This window comes from Panthera leo, chromosome A3 (genome assembly GCF_018350215.1).
Source record: "Panthera leo isolate Ple1 chromosome A3, P.leo_Ple1_pat1.1, whole genome shotgun sequence".
NCBI lineage: Eukaryota > Metazoa > Chordata > Mammalia > Carnivora > Felidae > Panthera > Panthera leo.
This window is the reverse complement of record NC_056681.1, coordinates 48078245-48097062: the sequence shown is the minus strand read 5'-3', so window position 1 is coordinate 48097062 and position 18818 is coordinate 48078245. Positions and strand designations below refer to the sequence as shown.

The following is an 18818-nucleotide window of genomic DNA, read 5'->3' as shown; positions in this document are numbered from 1 at the left end:
CAAGCTTTTTCCTATCTCTGATGGTTCCCATGACACAGGGAAATAGGGTGGGTGAGGCCCCTCAGGAGTGGAGCCCATATAGATTGAGAGGTACCCCAAGGCCCTTACTGGGCTCCATCATCAAGGACCAACCCCAGAGACACAGCCCAACAGAAAGAGAGTCCACTTCAGAGGGTCTCTGGCACAGGAAGTCCCACCACACCAGGGCCCACTGAGTCTTGGCTGTTAGAGTAACTCCGCTAATTGCCCATCAGTCATTTCCTAATAACCAAATCCAAAACACTTGTTTGACTTTCTCTGCCTCTATGGTGCATTTGAGTTTTTTGTTTGCTTGTCTTTTTCTTTGCTTATGAACTGGAGTTGCCCAGAGTTTGCTTAAACATGATGTTTTCCTTTGTTCATGACACACCTGGCATTGGTCCATGTGTGGCTGTATGAGGCAATGAAAAGCCCACGACCCATTGACGAAACCAAGAGCTAGAATGTTATCAATATCTGAAAATATGTGCTCCTTTTTTAATACACAATACCCAGTGTCCCCCAAAGTGACCCTTATCTGAATTTCATATTTATCATCCCTGCCTTTATTTGCACACCTGACGTGCCTAGCTTTGCTTGGGTTTGTACTTTGTAAAAGGATAACTACCACAGTGTATGTAAGACTCCTGGGACTGAGATTTGTTCATTTAGCATTATATTACCAAGTGTCACATACTGAGTCATCACTGAAGTCCTCCAAGCCTTCCTGTTTAAGAAAGGTTCATCCGCACCCATTGTCTTCTCAGGACCTCCCCCTACAGTGGATTGAATCTATTTCTCCATCCATTGTGGTGGATTTGGGCATATGGCTGGTTTAGGCCTGTGCAGTGGAGGCAGAAGTGACCATGTGTCAGGATTATAGTGAGATGTGAAGACGTACTGCCTTTATCCACTTGTCCTCTGGTCATTTTCCAAGGTAAGGGGGTGCCCTAGGACATAGACTGAGAATATGTCATGTAGGAACACCCAGTCCAGGCCCCAGAACAATGTTCAGAACCCACATGAAAGCAAGCCTAGCTGCATCATCCTAAAGTGGAGCCACACCACACCTCCTAGACCAGGTAGTATAAGTGCCTGACATTAAGCTTATTGATTGTAACGTGAGTGCCTGTCTTGAGTTTTGGTTGCCAAGGCATCCATTTCAAAGACATCTATCTCAAACACTGCCAGCTATAGACACAACTACTAGCAAACAACTAGATAAGGAAGCAGGCCACCCCACCATGAAGGTCCTTCTTTCAGAGAGCCTTGAATGACCTCGATACCTGACCATGTGAATGACCCCACTTCTCCCTTCCCATGCTCCACTTCCCGTTCCTTTTTTTAAAGTTTTTTTTTTAATTTATTAAGTAATCTAGAATTCACAATGCCAAGATCAAGAGTCACATGCTCTTCCAGCTGAGCCAGCCAGGTGTCCCTCCACCTCCCCTGTTTTGCTTTAAATTTGTTAATAAAGAGTGAACCCATGAAACCCTGGATACCTCTCCCTCAGCCTCTAATGAAGGTGGAGCCCCAGGTCTGTGCGTGTTCTCTCTCTCTCTCTCTCTCTCTCTGTCTCTCTCTCTGTCTCTCTGAGACCTTGCTGTGTGGCCACTAGGTGTGTCACGTGCCCTCCAGGACTTGTGAGTAATAAAACTTGTTATTCATAGTTCCCTGATGATTTTGCTGAGGTGTTTCCCTCTGTCATAATGGTACCAGAAAGGCCAGTCCAGCCACAACACTGACCCCAATGGGATGTGGTGGAGGGAATATCTGTGGGGCTTGTTATAAAAGACAGGCTCAAGTGAACATGCAACCCTGTGAATAGGCTTGACAACAATCAGCCAAGCTGCAGTTAGCCCTGAGACCCATGCACTGTGTACTAGACACTTGCTGTGGTTAGCTATGATGGTAAGGAGTAAGTTAGTACACAGCATTCCTTTGCAAACAGCAGAATGATACACACTAAAATCCACACAATTAAGGCAGTATTTCTAGGGTAGGTTTTAGAGAAATATATAGTTACAGTTGTTGATTTTGTAAAAGATCATGCCTCTAACTCTCATAACCCTTTGGTCTCACAAGTATACACACACATACACGCACACACACACACACACACACACACACCATCATAATGTTGATATTACCTAGACAATTTTAATTCTGGGCTTCTCTGAACATAGTCAAGCTGTTTTTGTGATTCTGCATACTTGTCAGGGAGGAGTAAATGCTTTGCTATAGGCTACTGAGATTTTCAGGCTGCAGCTGTAGCTGATTGATATAAAGCCTTTATACCTGAGGTATTTTGTCTTCCTTTTAATTTTGGACAATGTGTCTCCATTCTTCCTTCAAATATTTCTACCTTTTTATTTTTGTCTCCTTTGGGGTTTCTATGTTCCCACTGTTGCAGTTGTCCCTTTTACTTCTCTCCTTTGCATCAGTTCATTTTTCTCTTTATTATTTTGTTATCATTTCCTGCTGCCTCCTGAGAGCATTTCCCAGCTAGCTTGTCCACCTCGTGATTCATTTCTCTCTTATATGTGTCCCTCTTAATATCCTATCTGTTTCTCTGCTTTACCTATCCACCCCTTGGGGTTTTTTTATATCTACTATTTCCACATAGTTCTTTTTTTTTTTTAAATAAATGTTTGCCCATTTTTTTTTCAGATTACAAAAACCTTTTTTTACCTTCTTAATCATTTTATCTTGCTTGTTTAAAATTTTTCAGCAATCTTGTCTGACAATTCTGCTTCAAATGGTATATTATAGAGCAAGGACCAGAAAACTTTTTCTCTAAAGAGGCAAATAGAAAATATTTTATGCAGCCTCTAAGAATTTCTTAACTGAGCCATTGTAGCCTGATAGCCACCAGAGCCAATATGCCTCTGTTCCAATAAATAAATAAGTATTTCTGTTCCAATAAAACTATTTATAAAAACATGCAGTGTTGGGGGGCGGCACCTGGGTGGCTCAGTCAGTTAAGCATCCAACTCTTGATTTCAGCTCAGGTCATGATGTCACAGTTTGTGAGTTTGAGCCCAATGTCAGGCTCTGCACTGACAGTGTGGAGCCTGCTTGGGATTTTCTATCCCTCTCCCTACTCCTTTCCTGCTCGCTCTCTCGCTGTCTCTCCTCCCTCTCTCTTTTTCAGAAACAAATAAATAAAACTTAAAGAAAAAAACAGGCAATGAGCCAAATGTGGTCCACGGCCAATAGTTTAATCACTCTTATTTAGTTGAACCACAAGGAATTGCTAATATTTGGCTGATATTGATCTATAAAAACAGTGGTTTTATTTGGTTTAGCCTAATTATTGTAGTCCTCAGATTTTTATTTATTTTGGCCAGAAAGTTCACATTCCCTTGAGATGTGTCAGCATCTCTGTCTGGAATGGTGACCTGGATTAGGACTTTAAATTTGGTGAATTTAAGGAAAGGAAAGGTGATGCATCCCAGAGCATGAAGGTCCAGGTACCCTAGAGGCCTTGTCTATCACCTGCTTTGTGCCACTCCACTAAGCAATCCCTGAAGTGAAGAATTCCCCTTTAAATTGTGATGAAGCAACCTTCAGAGGAGGCAGACACCCTAAAATAAAATCCACCTGTTTCAGTTTCCTGTTGCTGCTGTAACAAATTACCGCAAACTGAGCAACTTAAAACAAACAACACAGATTTATTGTTCTACAGTTCTGGAGGTCAGAAGTCCAGAACACTTTTCACTGGGCTGAAATCAAAGTACAGGCAGGTCTGCATTCCTTCTGGAGACTCTATAGGGAAATGCATTTCCTTCTCTCTTCCAGCTCAGAGGCTGCCTATATCCCTTGGTTCACTGTCTCCTCCTCCATGAAGCATCTTCAAACCTCTCTCTGTCAACTTCTCTCTCTCTCTCTCTCTCTCTCTCTCTCTCTCTCCCTCTCATCTATCTCGTCTGCTACTTCCATTTTCATATCTCTGTCTGTATGATTCTGAGCTTCCTGCCTCCCCCATTACAAGGACCTTTGTGGTTACACTGGTCTACCCATATAATCCAGGATAATCTCCCCATTTCAAGGTTCTCAATTGCATTTGCAAAATCCTACATGCAGAATACATTCACCCCAAACCAACATCCCCACCAGACTTAATCCCTTTATAGCACCACAGATTTGAAATGAGCTACATAGCTTCCTGGAAGCAGACCTTGACCCCACTGGTTTTCACCAGCTCTTCTTTCTGGAGGGAATCTTGTCTTATTTTGACCCCACAGCCCTGGTACCTGCAGCCCTGGAGGTTGCTGCCAATTTCTGTGGTGAAAAGGTAAATAATGATTACCATAAAAAAAGAGTAAACCTGTAGCCTCCACAAGAGTCTCACATGGTTTTTGTTTTCTTATGGTTTGCTAGTTTACAGGAATCTCAGTTTCTCTCATTTCTATAGTCTTTCTAGCATTGATCCTGGGAAGGACCAAATAGCCTCTGGTAGTTCACCACCTTGGCAGGAACTGGAAGCCACAGGAGTAAATAAGCATGAAAACGGCTTTGAAGTTAAGTGGGCAATAATCAAAAGAACAAAAACAAAATGGAACCAGCAGAAGAAACTTCAATTTACCCATTGAAAATTAGATTAAGAGGGCAAAAACATAAAATTAGAATATTCAATAAAAGAGAAGTGTTTAAAATGGCAGAGAAGACATGTAGTATAATAGTAATAAAAGTAGTTCATTAAATAAAGTGTTGAAATTCACAGATTACATTTTTTAAAAAAGACCCACAGCATGGTATCTACAAAAGATACACTTAAGACAAGAAGGCACAGAAAAGATAAAAATAAAAGGACAGAAAAAATAGGCAAATATGAAGCAAAAAGAAAATTAGAGCATCAGTCTTTAAAAAATGACAAAATAAAGCTTAAGGCAAAAAAAAGTCAGACTATGGTAAGCAGAACTCTAAGATGACCCCCAAGATATACCCCCTGGTATATACATTCTGTATACTTCCCTACCATTGATTGTGGGTAGAACATGTAAACATGTGAGATACCATTCCTGTGATGAGGGTAGGTTATATGGCAAAGAGGAAGACATTTTGCAGAAGTAATTAAGATCTTTAGTCATTGACCTTTAAGATAATACAAGGGGAAATTATGAGTAGAGCTGATCCAATCAAATGAGTCCTTTAAAAGAGGGTCTAGAGAAGAGTTTCATTTTCAGGATGGTAAAGAACTCCATGGGCCCATTATCCATAAAATACAAGGAACCCAAACTAGACAAAAAAAAGTTGCAAAAACAGGACAAACTTCGAGAACTCACTCTTTCCAATCTCAAATTTTACTCCAAAGCCACAACAATCCGAAAAATTCAGTCCTAGCATAAGGATGGATATGCAGTTAATTTTTACAGCCATTGGCTTTAGACGTGGGACCCAAGACAATTTAATAGGAAAATACAATTTTTTCAACAAGTGGTACTGGGGCAACTCAGTATTCACATGAAGAATGAACTTGGACTCTACTTCACACCATATATAAAAATTAACTCAGAATGGGTTAAAGACCTAAATGTAAAAACTAAAACAATAAAACCCTTAAAAGAAAATATTGGTATACATCTTTGAGAACTTTTTTTAAATTAAAACCTTTTTTTGTTTGAGAGAGAAAGAGCATGCAAGCAGGGGACAGGGGCATAGAGAGAGAGTGAAACCCAAGTAGATTGGATGTGGAGCCAGACACAGGGCTGGATCCCATGACCCTGGTATCATGACCTGAACCAAAATCAAGAGTCAGCCCAACTGACTGAGCCACCCCGGTGCCTCTATTTGTGACTTTTGATTAGGCAATCCTTTCTGAAACAATACCAAATGTACAAGCACCCCAAAAAATGTATAAAAGGACATAATCAAAATGGAAAACTTTTGTATTTCAAGAGCCACTACCAAGAAAGTGAAGACAACCCACATAATGGCAGAAAATTTTGAATATCACATATGACTTAAGAGATCTGAATCTAGAATATATATTTTTTAAACTACCACAAATCAATAATACAAAGGCAAATAACCCAATTAAAATATGGGCAAAATATCTAAATGGAAATTTCTTCAAAGAATATATGCAAATGTCCAATAAACACATGAAAAGACGTTCAACTTTATGAACCATTGGGGAGATGCAAATCAAAGCCACAATGAGCTCACTTCACACCACTGGGATGATTAGAATAAAAAGGATGGATTATTTCAAGTATTAGTAAGGATGTGGAGAAATTGTAACCCTCATACACTCCTAGTGGAATGTAAAGTGGCACAACCACTTGGAAAACAGACTGGCAATTCTTCAAATGATTAAAGAATAGAATTACCATATGTTCCAGCCCTACTACTTCTAGGTATATACCCAAGAGAAAAGTTATGTCCACACAAAAATGTATACACAGCACCATTACTTATGACTGATTAAGGGTAGAAACAACCCACATGTCCATCAAGTAAAAAATGAATAAAATGTAATGTGGCATATCCACACAATAGAATATTACTAGGCAATAAAAAGGGATGAAGTACTGATTACATACTATAGCATGAATGAATCTTGGAAACATTAGGTTAAGTGAAAGATGCAGAGTCATTATATTGTATGATTCCATTTATGTGAAATGTCCAGAGTTGGCAAATCTACGCAGACAGAAAGCTAGTTGCTGATAGGCCTGGGGCAGAGGGAGATTGGGAACTGGAGGGTAATACCTAAAGAGTATGGCATTTCTTTTTTGCATTGATGAACATGTTCTAAGATTGATTCTGGTGATGGATGCAAAACTTTGCGAATGTAGGAAAAGCCACTGGATTGCACATGTTAAATGAGAGAATTGTATGGCCTGTGAATTATATCTCATGAAAGCTGTTTTTTTAAAAAAATTATCTAGAAGAGACAAGAAGAAGCAGAGACACTTGCCTGTTGGCCTTGAAAGAGCAAATGGACATGTTGAGCAGAAGACCATGTTAACAGAAGATAGCAGCCTCTAATGGCTGAGAGTCTCAGACCTACAACCACAGGAACTGGATTCTGCCAACTACCACGTAAACTTGGAGGAGGACCCCCTCTCAGATGAATCCTCAGTCTTGGCCAACACTTTGATGCAGTCTGCAGAGACCCTGAACAGAGGACCCAGATAAGTCTGACCCACAGACACTATAAGGTAATAAATGGGTATTGTTTTAAGCTGCTAAATGTGTGGTTATTTGTAACGGGGTATAGAACTACTAATATAGGAACAAAAATGGACAAAATAAGAAATAGAACAAGAAGATACAGTCATGAAAATATCGATAGGCCTAGCACAGCCTAACACAAACCTAGCAAGAAATGAGACAGCTGCAGGGGAAAACAAGTAAGTGGTCAGCTTTTTACCTGACAGATAAGAAGACAAAAATTAGATAGATCAAGAAGGCCCCAAACAAGCAGAGGTGAAAAGGCCTGAAAATACATTAATAATCTGTAGTATGAAATGCCACACTCCAGGTTAAAACTCACAAAATTTAACATGTCTGTTTCACAAACGATACCATTAACAAAAGTCAAAGACATTTGACAAATCTGAGACTAAGAAATGAGCTACTGTTATGAGTTAGGCATTGTCTGAGGGGAAATCTCAGACTGAGACTATAAAAATATATTCAAACCCACTGGTAACCAAAGAAGTGAAAATAGGTATCACCAGTGAAATAGGTTAATCCTTTTCACCTACTAGGCTATCAAAAATGAGAAAGCTTGGTGAGACTGATCACGGGGGCACAAGCGAGCTCCTGAGCTGCTGGGGAGCATGAGGACTGGCACCTCCATTCTGGAGGATAAATTGAGGTTTTGCAAAGCCCAAGATGCAGCAAGTCTGTTCCTGAGTACCAATCCAAGGAATTTCTCAGCATATCCATAAATGACCTAAAAGAAGACATTCACTACAGCAAATTTGATAGGAAACTCAGAAGCTCTCTGGAGGTGGAGAATGATGGGTAAAGTATGATTCAGGTCTGGAAGCTAGACTGGATGTATACAGAGAAAGAAGAGTGGATTGTTTATTTATTTTTAAATGTTTATTTCTTAATTTTGAGAGGAAGAGGTAGGGGTAGAGAGAGAGGGGAAGAGAGAAACCCAAGCTGACTCGACGTTGTAAGCGCAGAGCCTGGCGCAGGTCTTGATCTCAGGAACCCTGAGATCATGACCTGAGCCAATATCAAGAGTCAGTCACTTAAGCAACTGAGCCACCCAGGTGTCCCAAGAATGGATCTTATAAAATACAATGTTAAAAGGAAAAAGTCAAATTCAAAAGAAAATATATCGTACAACCCAATTAAATAACTATTTTGGACACAAAACACTACCCACTCTTCAAAAATACCGATGTGAAGGTACACATAAAAGGCATGAGAATGGTTGCCTAAGAATAGGGGAAGGGGACTAGAGTAGGTGTGGGGGAAAAGACAATAAATTAGTGAATGAATAGGAAGCAAGCAAGCCAGAGAGGACTCCCAAGTTCTTGAGAGGGTGAGGAGGAAGGGCTAGGAGTCAGAAAGTATTGAGAACTGAGTCCGAGTGAAAAAAAGTGTCAAGTGTGCCTTTTCCATTAGGAGGTCCCCCAAAGCAGTATCTTGGTGGAGCACCTTCCCTGTGGGTTGGAGGGGCATGTGAGCCCTTGCCTGCAGTTCTCATCAAAGACTGCAAATGTGTGCAAGGGCTGGTACTCGAGGCCAACTTCTGTCATGAAGCCTTCCAGGTGGAGCCTTTATAATTACCTGCAGCCTGAAAAGTTACTTCTAGGAGTTTGGCCTGGATCCAGTCTCCTCAGAGGGGATCCCCTCAGAAGTTTCTCTGTAGGCAACAAATCCTCCAAATCCATCCCCCTTAATCTCTGGGTCACTTTGAGGAGAGAGCCAGCAGAGAGGATGGGAAGGGTCCACAGAAACAAGGGAAGCTTCTTCTGATCTCTGGAAGTCTCTTGCATTTTCATATTGATTTCCACCTTAATTTCACCATGGTTATTAAATGATCTGCATAGTGTCAGGCCTGTGAATTTTGTTGAGACTTACTTTGTGATACACAATTGATCAATTCTGGAAATGTTTCATATGCACTTGAAAAGAGCATGTATGCATGATCAGTGTGTAAGTGATGTTCAGTGTAAGTCAAAAAGGACAAGTTGGTACTTCTCTATAGGAACTTTAGAACATGGCTGATGTACTATGTCCGCTGAGTTTTATCAGCCCCTGTGGGGTGTGTTTTGTATCTTCTCGCTATGATTGTGGATTTGATTATCTCCCCTTTTTATTCTTTCTGTTTGTGCTTTGGGTATTCTGAGACAGGCGCCTACATATTTAGAGTTGTTACATATTCCTAGTAGATAAACATTTCCATCAGTAAACTGGCCACCTTTATTTCAAGTGCTGTCTCTTGTCTTAGGGCTTATGGAATCTTAGTACTGTTATACTGACATTTGTTTTGGTTAGCGTTGACATAGTATACTTTAATCCATTCTCATTTTTCCAAAATCTCTGTGTTCATGTTTAGAAGTGTTTCCTCTTTGTTTTGCCTTCTTGTACTTTTCCAGCAGTCAACTAACTTTTAACTAAGGTTTCCAGTGCATTTACATCATCCTAGTCGCATTGATTCCTGTTCCACCTTTGTGCTATTTTCATGTATACTAATTCTATATGTGTTTTTTTAAATTTTTTTAAATTTTTATTTATTTTTGAGACAGAGAGAGACAGAGCATGAACAGGGGAGGGGCAGAGAGAGAGGGAGACACAGAATCTGAAACAGGCTCCAGGCTCTGAGCTGTCAGCACAGAGCCCAACCCGGGGCTCGAACTCACGGACCGTGAAATCATGACCTGAGCCGAAGTCGGACGCTTAACCAACCAAGCCACCCAGGCGCCCCTAATTCTACATGTATTTAACAATATTCAATACAATATTATTTCTTACAGTCAATATATCACCTACATTTATTTACATATTGTTCCTTTTGAGTGTTCCTCCTTTCTTCCTACCATACTATTTTTCCATCTGGACTTGTTTTTCCTTCTTCCCAGAGAATTCCCTCCAGTGTTTATTTTAGACCAATTCTACTGGCAACAACTACACTCCGTTATGCGTTTAAAATAACTTGATTTTGTATACATTTTTGAGAGAGGTTTTTGCTGGCTGAGGGATTCTAGGTCCATAATTAATTTCCTCCAGCAGTTAGCACGTGCATGGCATCTTCTGACATTTCGTTGTTTCCTGAGCTCAGCTGAAAGCCCGATAATGGTTTGTTTGAAAATAAGAGATATTTTTACCTCTGGCTGATTTTAAGATTTTTTTTCTCCTAAAATTTGACTTTGAACTCTCTTATTCTCAGTTATGGGTTTCTTTTATTATACCCTGCTTAGGGTTTATAACATTGCTTAAATCAATGGCTTGATGTCTTTGGTCAGTTCTAGAGAACTCAAGCTTTATATTTTTTCCTTTTTTTAATATAATTTGGCTGTATATGTATTCAGTATAATACAAGTTGGCTAACATACAGTGTATACAGTGTGCTTTTGGTTTTGGGGGTAGTTTCCCGTGATTCATCTCTTACACACAACACCCAGTGCTCATCCCAACAACTGCCATCACCCAACAACTTCCCCTCTCCCTTGCCACCCCCCATCAGCCCCCCCCGTTTGTTCTCTGTATTTAAGAATCTGTTATGGTTTGCCTCCCTCCCTCTCTGTAACTATTTTTCCCCTTCCTTTCCCCCATGTCTTCTGTTAAGTTTCTCAAGTTCCACATATGAGTGAAAACATGATATTTTTCTCCGACTGACATTTCACTTAGCATAATACCTTCCAGTTTCATCCACCTTACGGCAAATGGCAGGATTTCAATCTTTCTTATTTCCAAGTAGTATTTCATTGTATATATAAACCACATCTTTACCCATTCATCAGTTGGTGGACTTAGGCTCTTTCCATAATTTGGCTATTGTTGAAAGCACTGTTATAAATATTGGGTACGTGTGCCCCCATGAATCAGCAATATTGCTTCTGTCCCATGGTGTGTTTCTTCCTCTATGAGGGAGATCTCACCTTGCCTTTCTCATGCTTCCCATCTTGTATCTGTTCAGGTCTGCCTCCCTGCTGTCTAACTCTCATGTAGCTGCTCTGAATCTGAGGTTAACCTGCCTATTGCATTATTCATTTCCATTACTATATTTTTCAGTTCTAGAACTTTCCTTTTATTCTTTTATGGTAGCTTCTACTTCTTTGCTGGTATTACCCATCTTTCTCCCCTGAACATATTCATCTTGGACACATTAAAGCCCCATATCTGATAACTACACTGTCTAGGTATATTTTCAGTTTTGTTTCTATTATTGAATTTTGCTCTTGATTTACCCATCAAGTCTTGTCTTTTTTATGATTGCTTTTGACTGAGTGATGGACATTCTGTGTTTTAAACATGTGGAACTAATTGAGGCTTTGAATGATTTGGAAAATATTTTACCTTGATCTGACAGCAATGCATACGATGTAACCATAGGACAGGCCTACATAAAATATACATAGACAGTTTCAGAGATAATAGATGTCATTATCTAAAGACTAAATTCTGAAAGTGGGTATGACCAGGAGACTGGAGAGGAAGGAGAGGTCATACCAGCTTTATGAGCACGCTGGGAAGACATAGGGCAGATGCTGAGGAATGGCATCTGTGTCTAGGGCAGTTGGAGACAGAGGTGAGGTGCTCAGCCTAACAAATATGATGCTTCAGAACATTGATTTGTTGGTTTTGATTCACTGATGCTATTCCTGGGCTGACAATGTAGCTTCCTAAGAGAGGACAGGAAAACTTATAAACAGCAGCAGTTTCTGTGGTATATGATTTTGCTTTGACAATAATATTTGGAAAGCATCACAAAAAGGAGATAACAAATGACTAGTTACATGTATTTCTGAGCCTTTGTTTCTTTGATAATGTCTATGGATCTTTGCATTTGGAAATCAAAGAGTTAACATGGGTAAAAAGAACTAGGTTCAATCTGTGAGCTCAGTTTAGGAAAAGCACAGTAGAGAATCATGAGACTAGCTGCCAGGGCCCTGGCAGGGAAATGGGGAAGGGTGCTGGTGGTGAGGGTTAACAGAGATCATCTCATCACTTAAATTTCATGACATCAACCTTGCAGGGAACATCGTTCCTTTATTTCTCTTTCACCTCCTCCCTTTTCACTTTGAAGCTTCCCCAGAGAATTCAGTGCTGAGATTTTGGTTTAAGCCCCCATTTCAGAAGGGGTCTCACAGATATATTCCAAAGACCTCTGCTCCCTCAAACCAGTAAATCCCATAAAACATTCTGGGTTTGTGGAAATAGAGAATTTCTGAAATGCATGTCAATGTTTCTATATGGGTGATTATATTGTAACTTTCAAGTATATTTTTACTCCCTACTGATTTTGGGGCAATGAATGACTGGGCTGGATCTGGAGAGGTCTCTCTAAGACACATTGACACAGGACAGGCTGCTCCTGGTGCTGACTCACCTTGGATAATGCTGTATCATTCAAAAGTTACTAATGTGTGCTCATCAAAGGCAATGGTGGCAGGCACATTTACCCACCTTGCCAAAGACTCTTGCACAAACCATGACCTGTGATCATGAGTTGAGTGAATGGGGCCATGTTTTTAATTCTATATTCTATGAAAGCATGAACCAGAGGAAAGACATAGGTCACAAAGAAAATACACTAGCTACATTTCACACATTTCTAAATATTTCAGTTCCTTAGAGAACTATTTCCCAAATGTGGCCACAGTGCCAATCACCTGGAGACTGTATGTATTTCTGATTTTGGTTCACAAAGATTCTTCTTTAGTAGAGAGGGTGGGTATGGCCTGATCTCTAGGAGATTTGTAAAATTAAACCAAGGGGTTTTCATGGATCAGAAGACACAATAGACATAGTGAGAAAGAACAGGACACTAGGCCTTCCTCAGGTGAAGCCACAATCCCTCAGAACCTGAGTTCTCTCAAGAAAGGATGGGTAATAGTGACCTATTATCTGTTGGCCACACAGACTTACCCTTGTAAGTTTGTGTATGTCCCTACCAAGGCGTGGGAGAGGTCACAAACTTTATACACAGATGTGTCAAAGAACCAAAGCTGAACCAGACCACTATTTTTGTGCTATACCCAATGGAACTGTCCAAAATTGTCTTGGAAAATTCTGTCACATCATCCCTATGACCATTTCACAAAAATAGATGGGCCAGGAAACAGGCAGACTTTCAACAAGGAGCCACTCAAATCAGAGTCCTTAGAAACCCAGGAAGAAGGAAGAAAGATGCTCAGCCCCTCCATTCTGAAGTATTCCTCCAAGCAGTATTGTTACTGCCTCTCTGACCCAGTCATTCCCCCAGGTGCTCCCACACTCTCTTTATTCTGCCCCTCCAGGCCATCCCCATGAGTATCTCAGAAGACAGACTTACTCATCAGGTTGGGTGTCTGTAACCACAGTGGCTGTCCCAGGAGTAGTGATTGGCATTGACAGCCATGGAGGTCAGCCTGTGCTGGGAGGGGGTTACAGGCCTCAGGGAGCAGGTGAGACATAGAGACTGGAGCTATTGTGTTCTGAGCTATCATCAGAGGCTTTGGAGCAGATCTAATTATGTGTCAGTGAGGCTTATGTGCAGATGCCCTGATGGGTGTCCAAGAAGGGCAAAGCCTTTTGTCAGCTTCATTCACCCACCTCCAATCCCTGTGATGAGATATGGCCCCACTTCAGAAGGACCACCCCGTTGTGAGTGCTGAAATAAAGAAGATACAGGTGGATGTTCCCTCACAAAATTGTCTGCATTCCTTTTGAGTGGAATAGATGAGGGGTTGGAGAGATTGGAGAATGAGTGAAGAAATGGATACATGGATGGATGGATGGATGGATGGATGGAAGGACGGATGGATGGTTATATTAATGGATGACTGAATGAATAAATATACCAACCAACCAGTGGGGGCCCTGAAAGAACCACGAGGGCAGCCTCCCATGAGTTGGGGAGTCTGATTGACTCAACACTGTGCACCAATAGCCAATGTAAGAATAATAAGGATGATCAATTCTGTACTTCTTGTCACAGCAGCAACATTTATAAAATAAAAATGATTCAGGAAAGTGCAAAACTGACAGGGACCCAAAAGTGCTCTGAGATTCTTTTAATTCTCCTGGTGCTGAACAGACCTGGGACTACATACAGACTGACTGTTGCTCTCTGGAGGAAAAGGATCTTTTGTATGAGGAGCCAGGGGCCGCTTCCCAGCCTATTTCTGCACACAGGTGCTGTTCAGGAGGGAGAACTGGGAAAGCCATGGTCTGATATCCACAACAAAGGTGCAGTCCACCTAAAAAAAAGTAATTATGAGATTAGAACAGTTTCACACATGGAGAACATTTAGCATGAAGGACTGAATAGGAGTTCAAGGTGCATGAAAAACTACAAAAGATGAAAAGCAAAAACAAACAGTGACCTGGGGTAGGACTTGAGGAGCTTAAGATTCCACCAGAATAATGGGCAGGGGTTGCTGAATCTGCACATGTGGAACAAGGGTTCCTGAGAGGGCATGTGGTGGGACCATTACGTGCCCTTTCAGAGTCTTGTCAGTGCAGATTATGCTGCCTTAAGCACCCGCCCCCGCCCCCCTGAGTTCTTAGGGAGCCAGCAGACTGCCCAGGAGGTGGTCCAACTAGTGCTGCCAACACTCAGCAGCAGCTGCAAACCTACCCTGAAAGGATGCTACCCCCAAGTCTGGGATGGGAGTACCGAGATAAGCACCCATCCTGGCTGAGCATCATCCTGACAGGCTCATGCCTGGGGTCCAAGTCTCCTGAATAAGATCAGCTCATAGATGATAACACAAGAAGGCTACTATAGAGGCCAGCTGTAAGTACAGGGCTCAGCTCTCTGCCCTTCTAGGAGCAGCTCTTGTCTGCCTGGAATGACCACATCCCCCTTCAATGGGAAGCTCTGGAACCTGGGGAGAGAGGAGCCAGACTCTCATTCTGGCCCATGACCATCCCTGACAATTTCCCTAAGCCTCCTCCCATCAACCCTCCTTTATGTGAATGTTCATCATATTCTCAAACCTTTTTCTCTCTCGGGCCTTCTTGTAAGGGACAGTTTTCCAGGTCTTCATCCTGTTTTGAGCAAATGGTTTGGCCCAACTCCAACTCCATTAAATATATCAAAGTAAACTGCTGTTAAGAACAAATTGTAGAAACTGCAGTGAAATACTTTGCATTAATGAGAAAAACAGAAAACCATAAGGAAAACAGGCAAAAACTGTGAATGTGCATATGTAAATGAATAAGGACATATGTATGTGTGATGACTTTTATTTTTCTAATTTTAAATGATTTTTTATTTCACCTTTTCCTCTTCATTTTCCCTTTTTTCTTATTATATGTACATGCACTAGAATCTTCCCTGTAGCACTCTTCCTGATGACCTGTAGCTTTTACTCACATTCACAGCACCATGAATGCACAGAATGGAAGACTGCACAGCAAGGTGCCTGCATGGTCTGCAGCAACACTGACAGCACCACCCATCTCTCATTGGACACCTACACAGCATCAGCCAGACACAATGTGAGCACACCAGTGAGTCCTTCTCTGGACAGTAGGATAACAGGTGTGTTAGTCCACTGATCAGCCATCAGAGCTTGCCATTCCTTTCGGGACAGCATCTAGATGGGGACATAGAGGGTCCTGGGGGCTGGGAATGCTCTGCCTCTCTTCATGTGGGAACTGGCTATACAGAAAGGCTCTTCTTGCTAATGTTCATTAAGGTGGATATTTACAAAGCAGTGTTGTTCCATGTGTTTGTTAGGCTTCTATCAGGAATTATTAAAAGTTATTATTTTATTTTGTTAAATAGAAATAAATCCACAAAAGCACAAGAAGAACTCAAACAGGAGCACCTGGTTGGCTCAGTCAGCTAAATGTCCAACTTCAGCTCAGGTCATGATCTCCCACTTCATGGGTTTGAGCCCTGTGTTGAGCTCTGTGCTGACAGTTCAGAGCCTGGAGCCTGCTTGGGATTCTGTATCTCTGTCTCACTCTCTGCCTCCCACCCCCACTTGTTCTCTCTCTCTCTCTCTCTCTCTCTCTCTCTCTCTCCCTGTCTCTCTCTCTCTCAAATATAAACATTAAAATTTTTAAGTAAAACAAAAAAAAAAAAAAGAGGAAGAACTCAAACATAGAAATATAGTCAGAATTCACCATAAGGAGAAATCTGCCTCTCAGTGGACTGATTTGGAATTGTCTAGAAAGCTGACTTCATTTGAGACTCAGTTCTTACAGCTGACACATGATACCCACTCATACCTAGACATGTACCATCAACATGACACACACCACCAACACACACACACACACACACACACACACACACACACACACACTCATGCACCACCAGCCCCACTTGCATGTTCGCCAGACCCTGAGCTGGGACAGGGCACAGGGGCTGAAGCAGCAACTGTGGTCTCTATGCCCAAGGAGCTCCTGAAGCTTCCAGGTGTCCAGGGCTGGCTGCTGTCTAAGGAAGAGGCGGAAGGTAAGGAAATGGGAAAGAGTGAAGGAATCTGGTGGGCTATGTGCATGGGCCGTCTTCAGGAATGTGGTGAAGAGTTGAGACCCTCTCCATCAGAGCCCTGCTGGCATGGTAGGCTATCCTGGCTCAGGACAGTTCATGCGGGGACCAGAATCTGGGCATGGACAGAATGAGTTCTGGACAGCAGTATGTATTCTGTCCAAAGAAAGCACAAAATGGTAAGAATAAACAGCAGTGGGAAAGGTTTTCCCGACAGAGACTAATGACACGTTTCTATCAGACCCAACCTCTTTCTCGCTTTTAAGGCTCTATAACACAAGACCTTCTTCTGCCTGGGCTGTTTCAGGAATCTTAAATTCCCAGATCTATTTGTGTCTTCTCCAAACCTGCTGTGTCTTTTCAGTTGATAGAGTCACTGCACACCCATGTGTTCTGGAAAAACACCCAGGGTCCGTCCTTGAGCCTCTTTCACACCCTCATACCAGTGCACTCCACATCAACCTCCAACAGATACAGAAGCCAGCACTTCTTTCATTTCCCAGTGATCACTGCATCCCAGTGGCTGTGGAGCCTCTGAGAGAACCCCTTCCATGGGTCTCCAGAACTCCAAGGATAACATCCCAAGTCTTCACCTGGGGCCCTGAAAGGTGCCCCTAGTCCCACTTCCCACTGTACTCCTGCCTCTCTGCACCTCTTTCATAGCAAATCCAGTCCCTGGAATTTCAGGCCATCCCCAGGGACACTTGTTGCTTGTTCCTCTAGGGTCCTCTCCACAGCTGCCTGCCCTCCTTATCCCCACCCTCCATGTGACTGGGTCCTTCCAGGAGTACCTGTCATTTAGATGCCTTTCCTGACCACTCCCCATACCTCTCACCTCCCCTCAGCCCTGGGCCCCCACACGTGCAGCTCTTGCCCCAGCTTTCCACTATTTCACTTATGAACTTGGGGGCCGTTGGCCTGTCCTCACCAGCATAACAGTCACATGAGAACACATCCCTGCCTGTCGTCTCTGCCATCTCCCACCCAGGCTTGGACCCACAGTGCTTCATACAGGAGCCTCACAGCTCAACTGCTGTCATGCCTTTCCTTCTCAGGATTTTGTTTCCCATCTACCGCTTTTCTTAGCGTTTCTTGTTTGTTTGTCCCACTCCAGCTTCTCTCAGCTGCCTCATCAGCCCCTGTTCTTCCCTCTTTCACTCCGCAGCTGGATCTCTGTCTTCAGTACTTGCTTTCTGCTCACCTCTTTCCTTCTCCCCTTTGTTATTCAGGGGCCTCACTCATAAGGAAAACAAATTGGAAACCTGGAACACTTCTAATGAGAACTTGTGTTTTTTTACCAATATTTGCCAAATTAAAATGATGATACAACAGACAAAAACAGATCTGGGCATTTAGGAATGCTCTTCCCTGTGGATCCAGGACTCGCCCCTCCTAAGTGTGGTCTCTAGGTGAATATGGAGCCACAGGGAGGGAGGATCCAGCACTTACCTTGCGCTGGCTTCGCCGTACCCACAGCAACTTGTATGCATACTCATCTGGATAGACTTGGTTGAAATGGAACACTGCAAACTCCACACACAGGGCAAAGTGATTTGCTCTCCTACTAATGTCCACAAAGTCAGAACTACAGACATGAGACACTAGTGTAATGAGCCCCAGAAGCAAAGGTGCCTTCAGGAGCATGCTGTCTGGTGTCAGCCCTGGGGGCCAGCAGCACACAGATGGCAGGGTAACAGCTGGTGTGGGCCCACTCTCTGCAGCTCTGCATCCCACACAGCTCTACCCCAAGGAGTCCCTGGCCGTTGGCCAGTGCTCTGTCCAGCTCCTCCCCTTCACTGCCTGCCTTGTCCCTCCCATCTTTACAAACAGAAGGCAGAGCAGAAGCTCTCAATCTCCACTCCTTTGTTCCATAAGCCTTGGACACAGGGACACACATGAAAAATGCTCTGTTTGCAGGGCTACATCCCCCTGCCCCAGCCCAGCCCAAATAGGCCCTGATTGGGGGCCTTGAAGCCACCTCTCTTCCTCTCATGGCAGTGTATCCTACAACTGGCAAGTCACAGGAACACTTAGGAACACTGGTAGGCCCTGAGTCCTGGGGATTTGAGGTAAAAGCCAGGTCTACCTCTGACCATGGCTGCCACCTATTACCCCTGGGGGCATTAGGAGGGTACAGGGAAGGGCGACCACTGGGGCTGGGGTACCATCCTTT

At 42.6% G+C, this 18818-nt stretch overlaps 1 protein-coding gene across 2 annotated transcripts; it reads right to left on the bottom strand.

Annotated features, from left to right (window-relative positions):
* Window positions 1–14195: 14195 nt before the first annotated feature.
* LOC122214982 (probable cystatin-15) lies at window positions 14196–18400 on the bottom strand. 2 transcript variants are annotated; one of them, XM_042930183.1, is made up of 3 exons: window positions 18095–18400; window positions 15139–15246; window positions 14196–14396 (listed from the first exon to the last, which is right to left on the bottom strand). In XM_042930183.1, the coding sequence occupies exons 1-3, from the start codon at window positions 18287–18289 to the stop codon at window positions 14316–14318; spliced, it is 384 nt and encodes a 127-aa protein (XP_042786117.1). In that variant the 5' UTR covers window positions 18290–18400; the 3' UTR covers window positions 14196–14315. The 2 variants fall into 2 exon arrangements, with proteins under 2 accessions (XP_042786117.1, XP_042786116.1); XM_042930182.1 differs by having other exon boundaries at window positions 15139–15249; window positions 18095–18398.
* Window positions 18401–18818: the final 418 nt, after the last annotated feature.

Coding starts and splice junctions, on each gene's coding strand:
- LOC122214982 (XM_042930182.1), bottom strand. CDS start 18,289: ATGCTCCTGAAGGCACCTTTGCTTCTGGGGCTCATTACACTAGTGTCT. Junction 15,250..18,094: donor TACGGCGAAGCCAGCGCAAG/GTAAGTGCTGGA, acceptor TGTTCTTAACAG/CAGTTTACTTTGATATATTT. Junction 14,397..15,138: donor AAGGCCCGAGAGAGAAAAAG/GTTTGAGAATAT, acceptor ACTTTTTTTTAG/GTGGACTGCACCTTTGTTGT.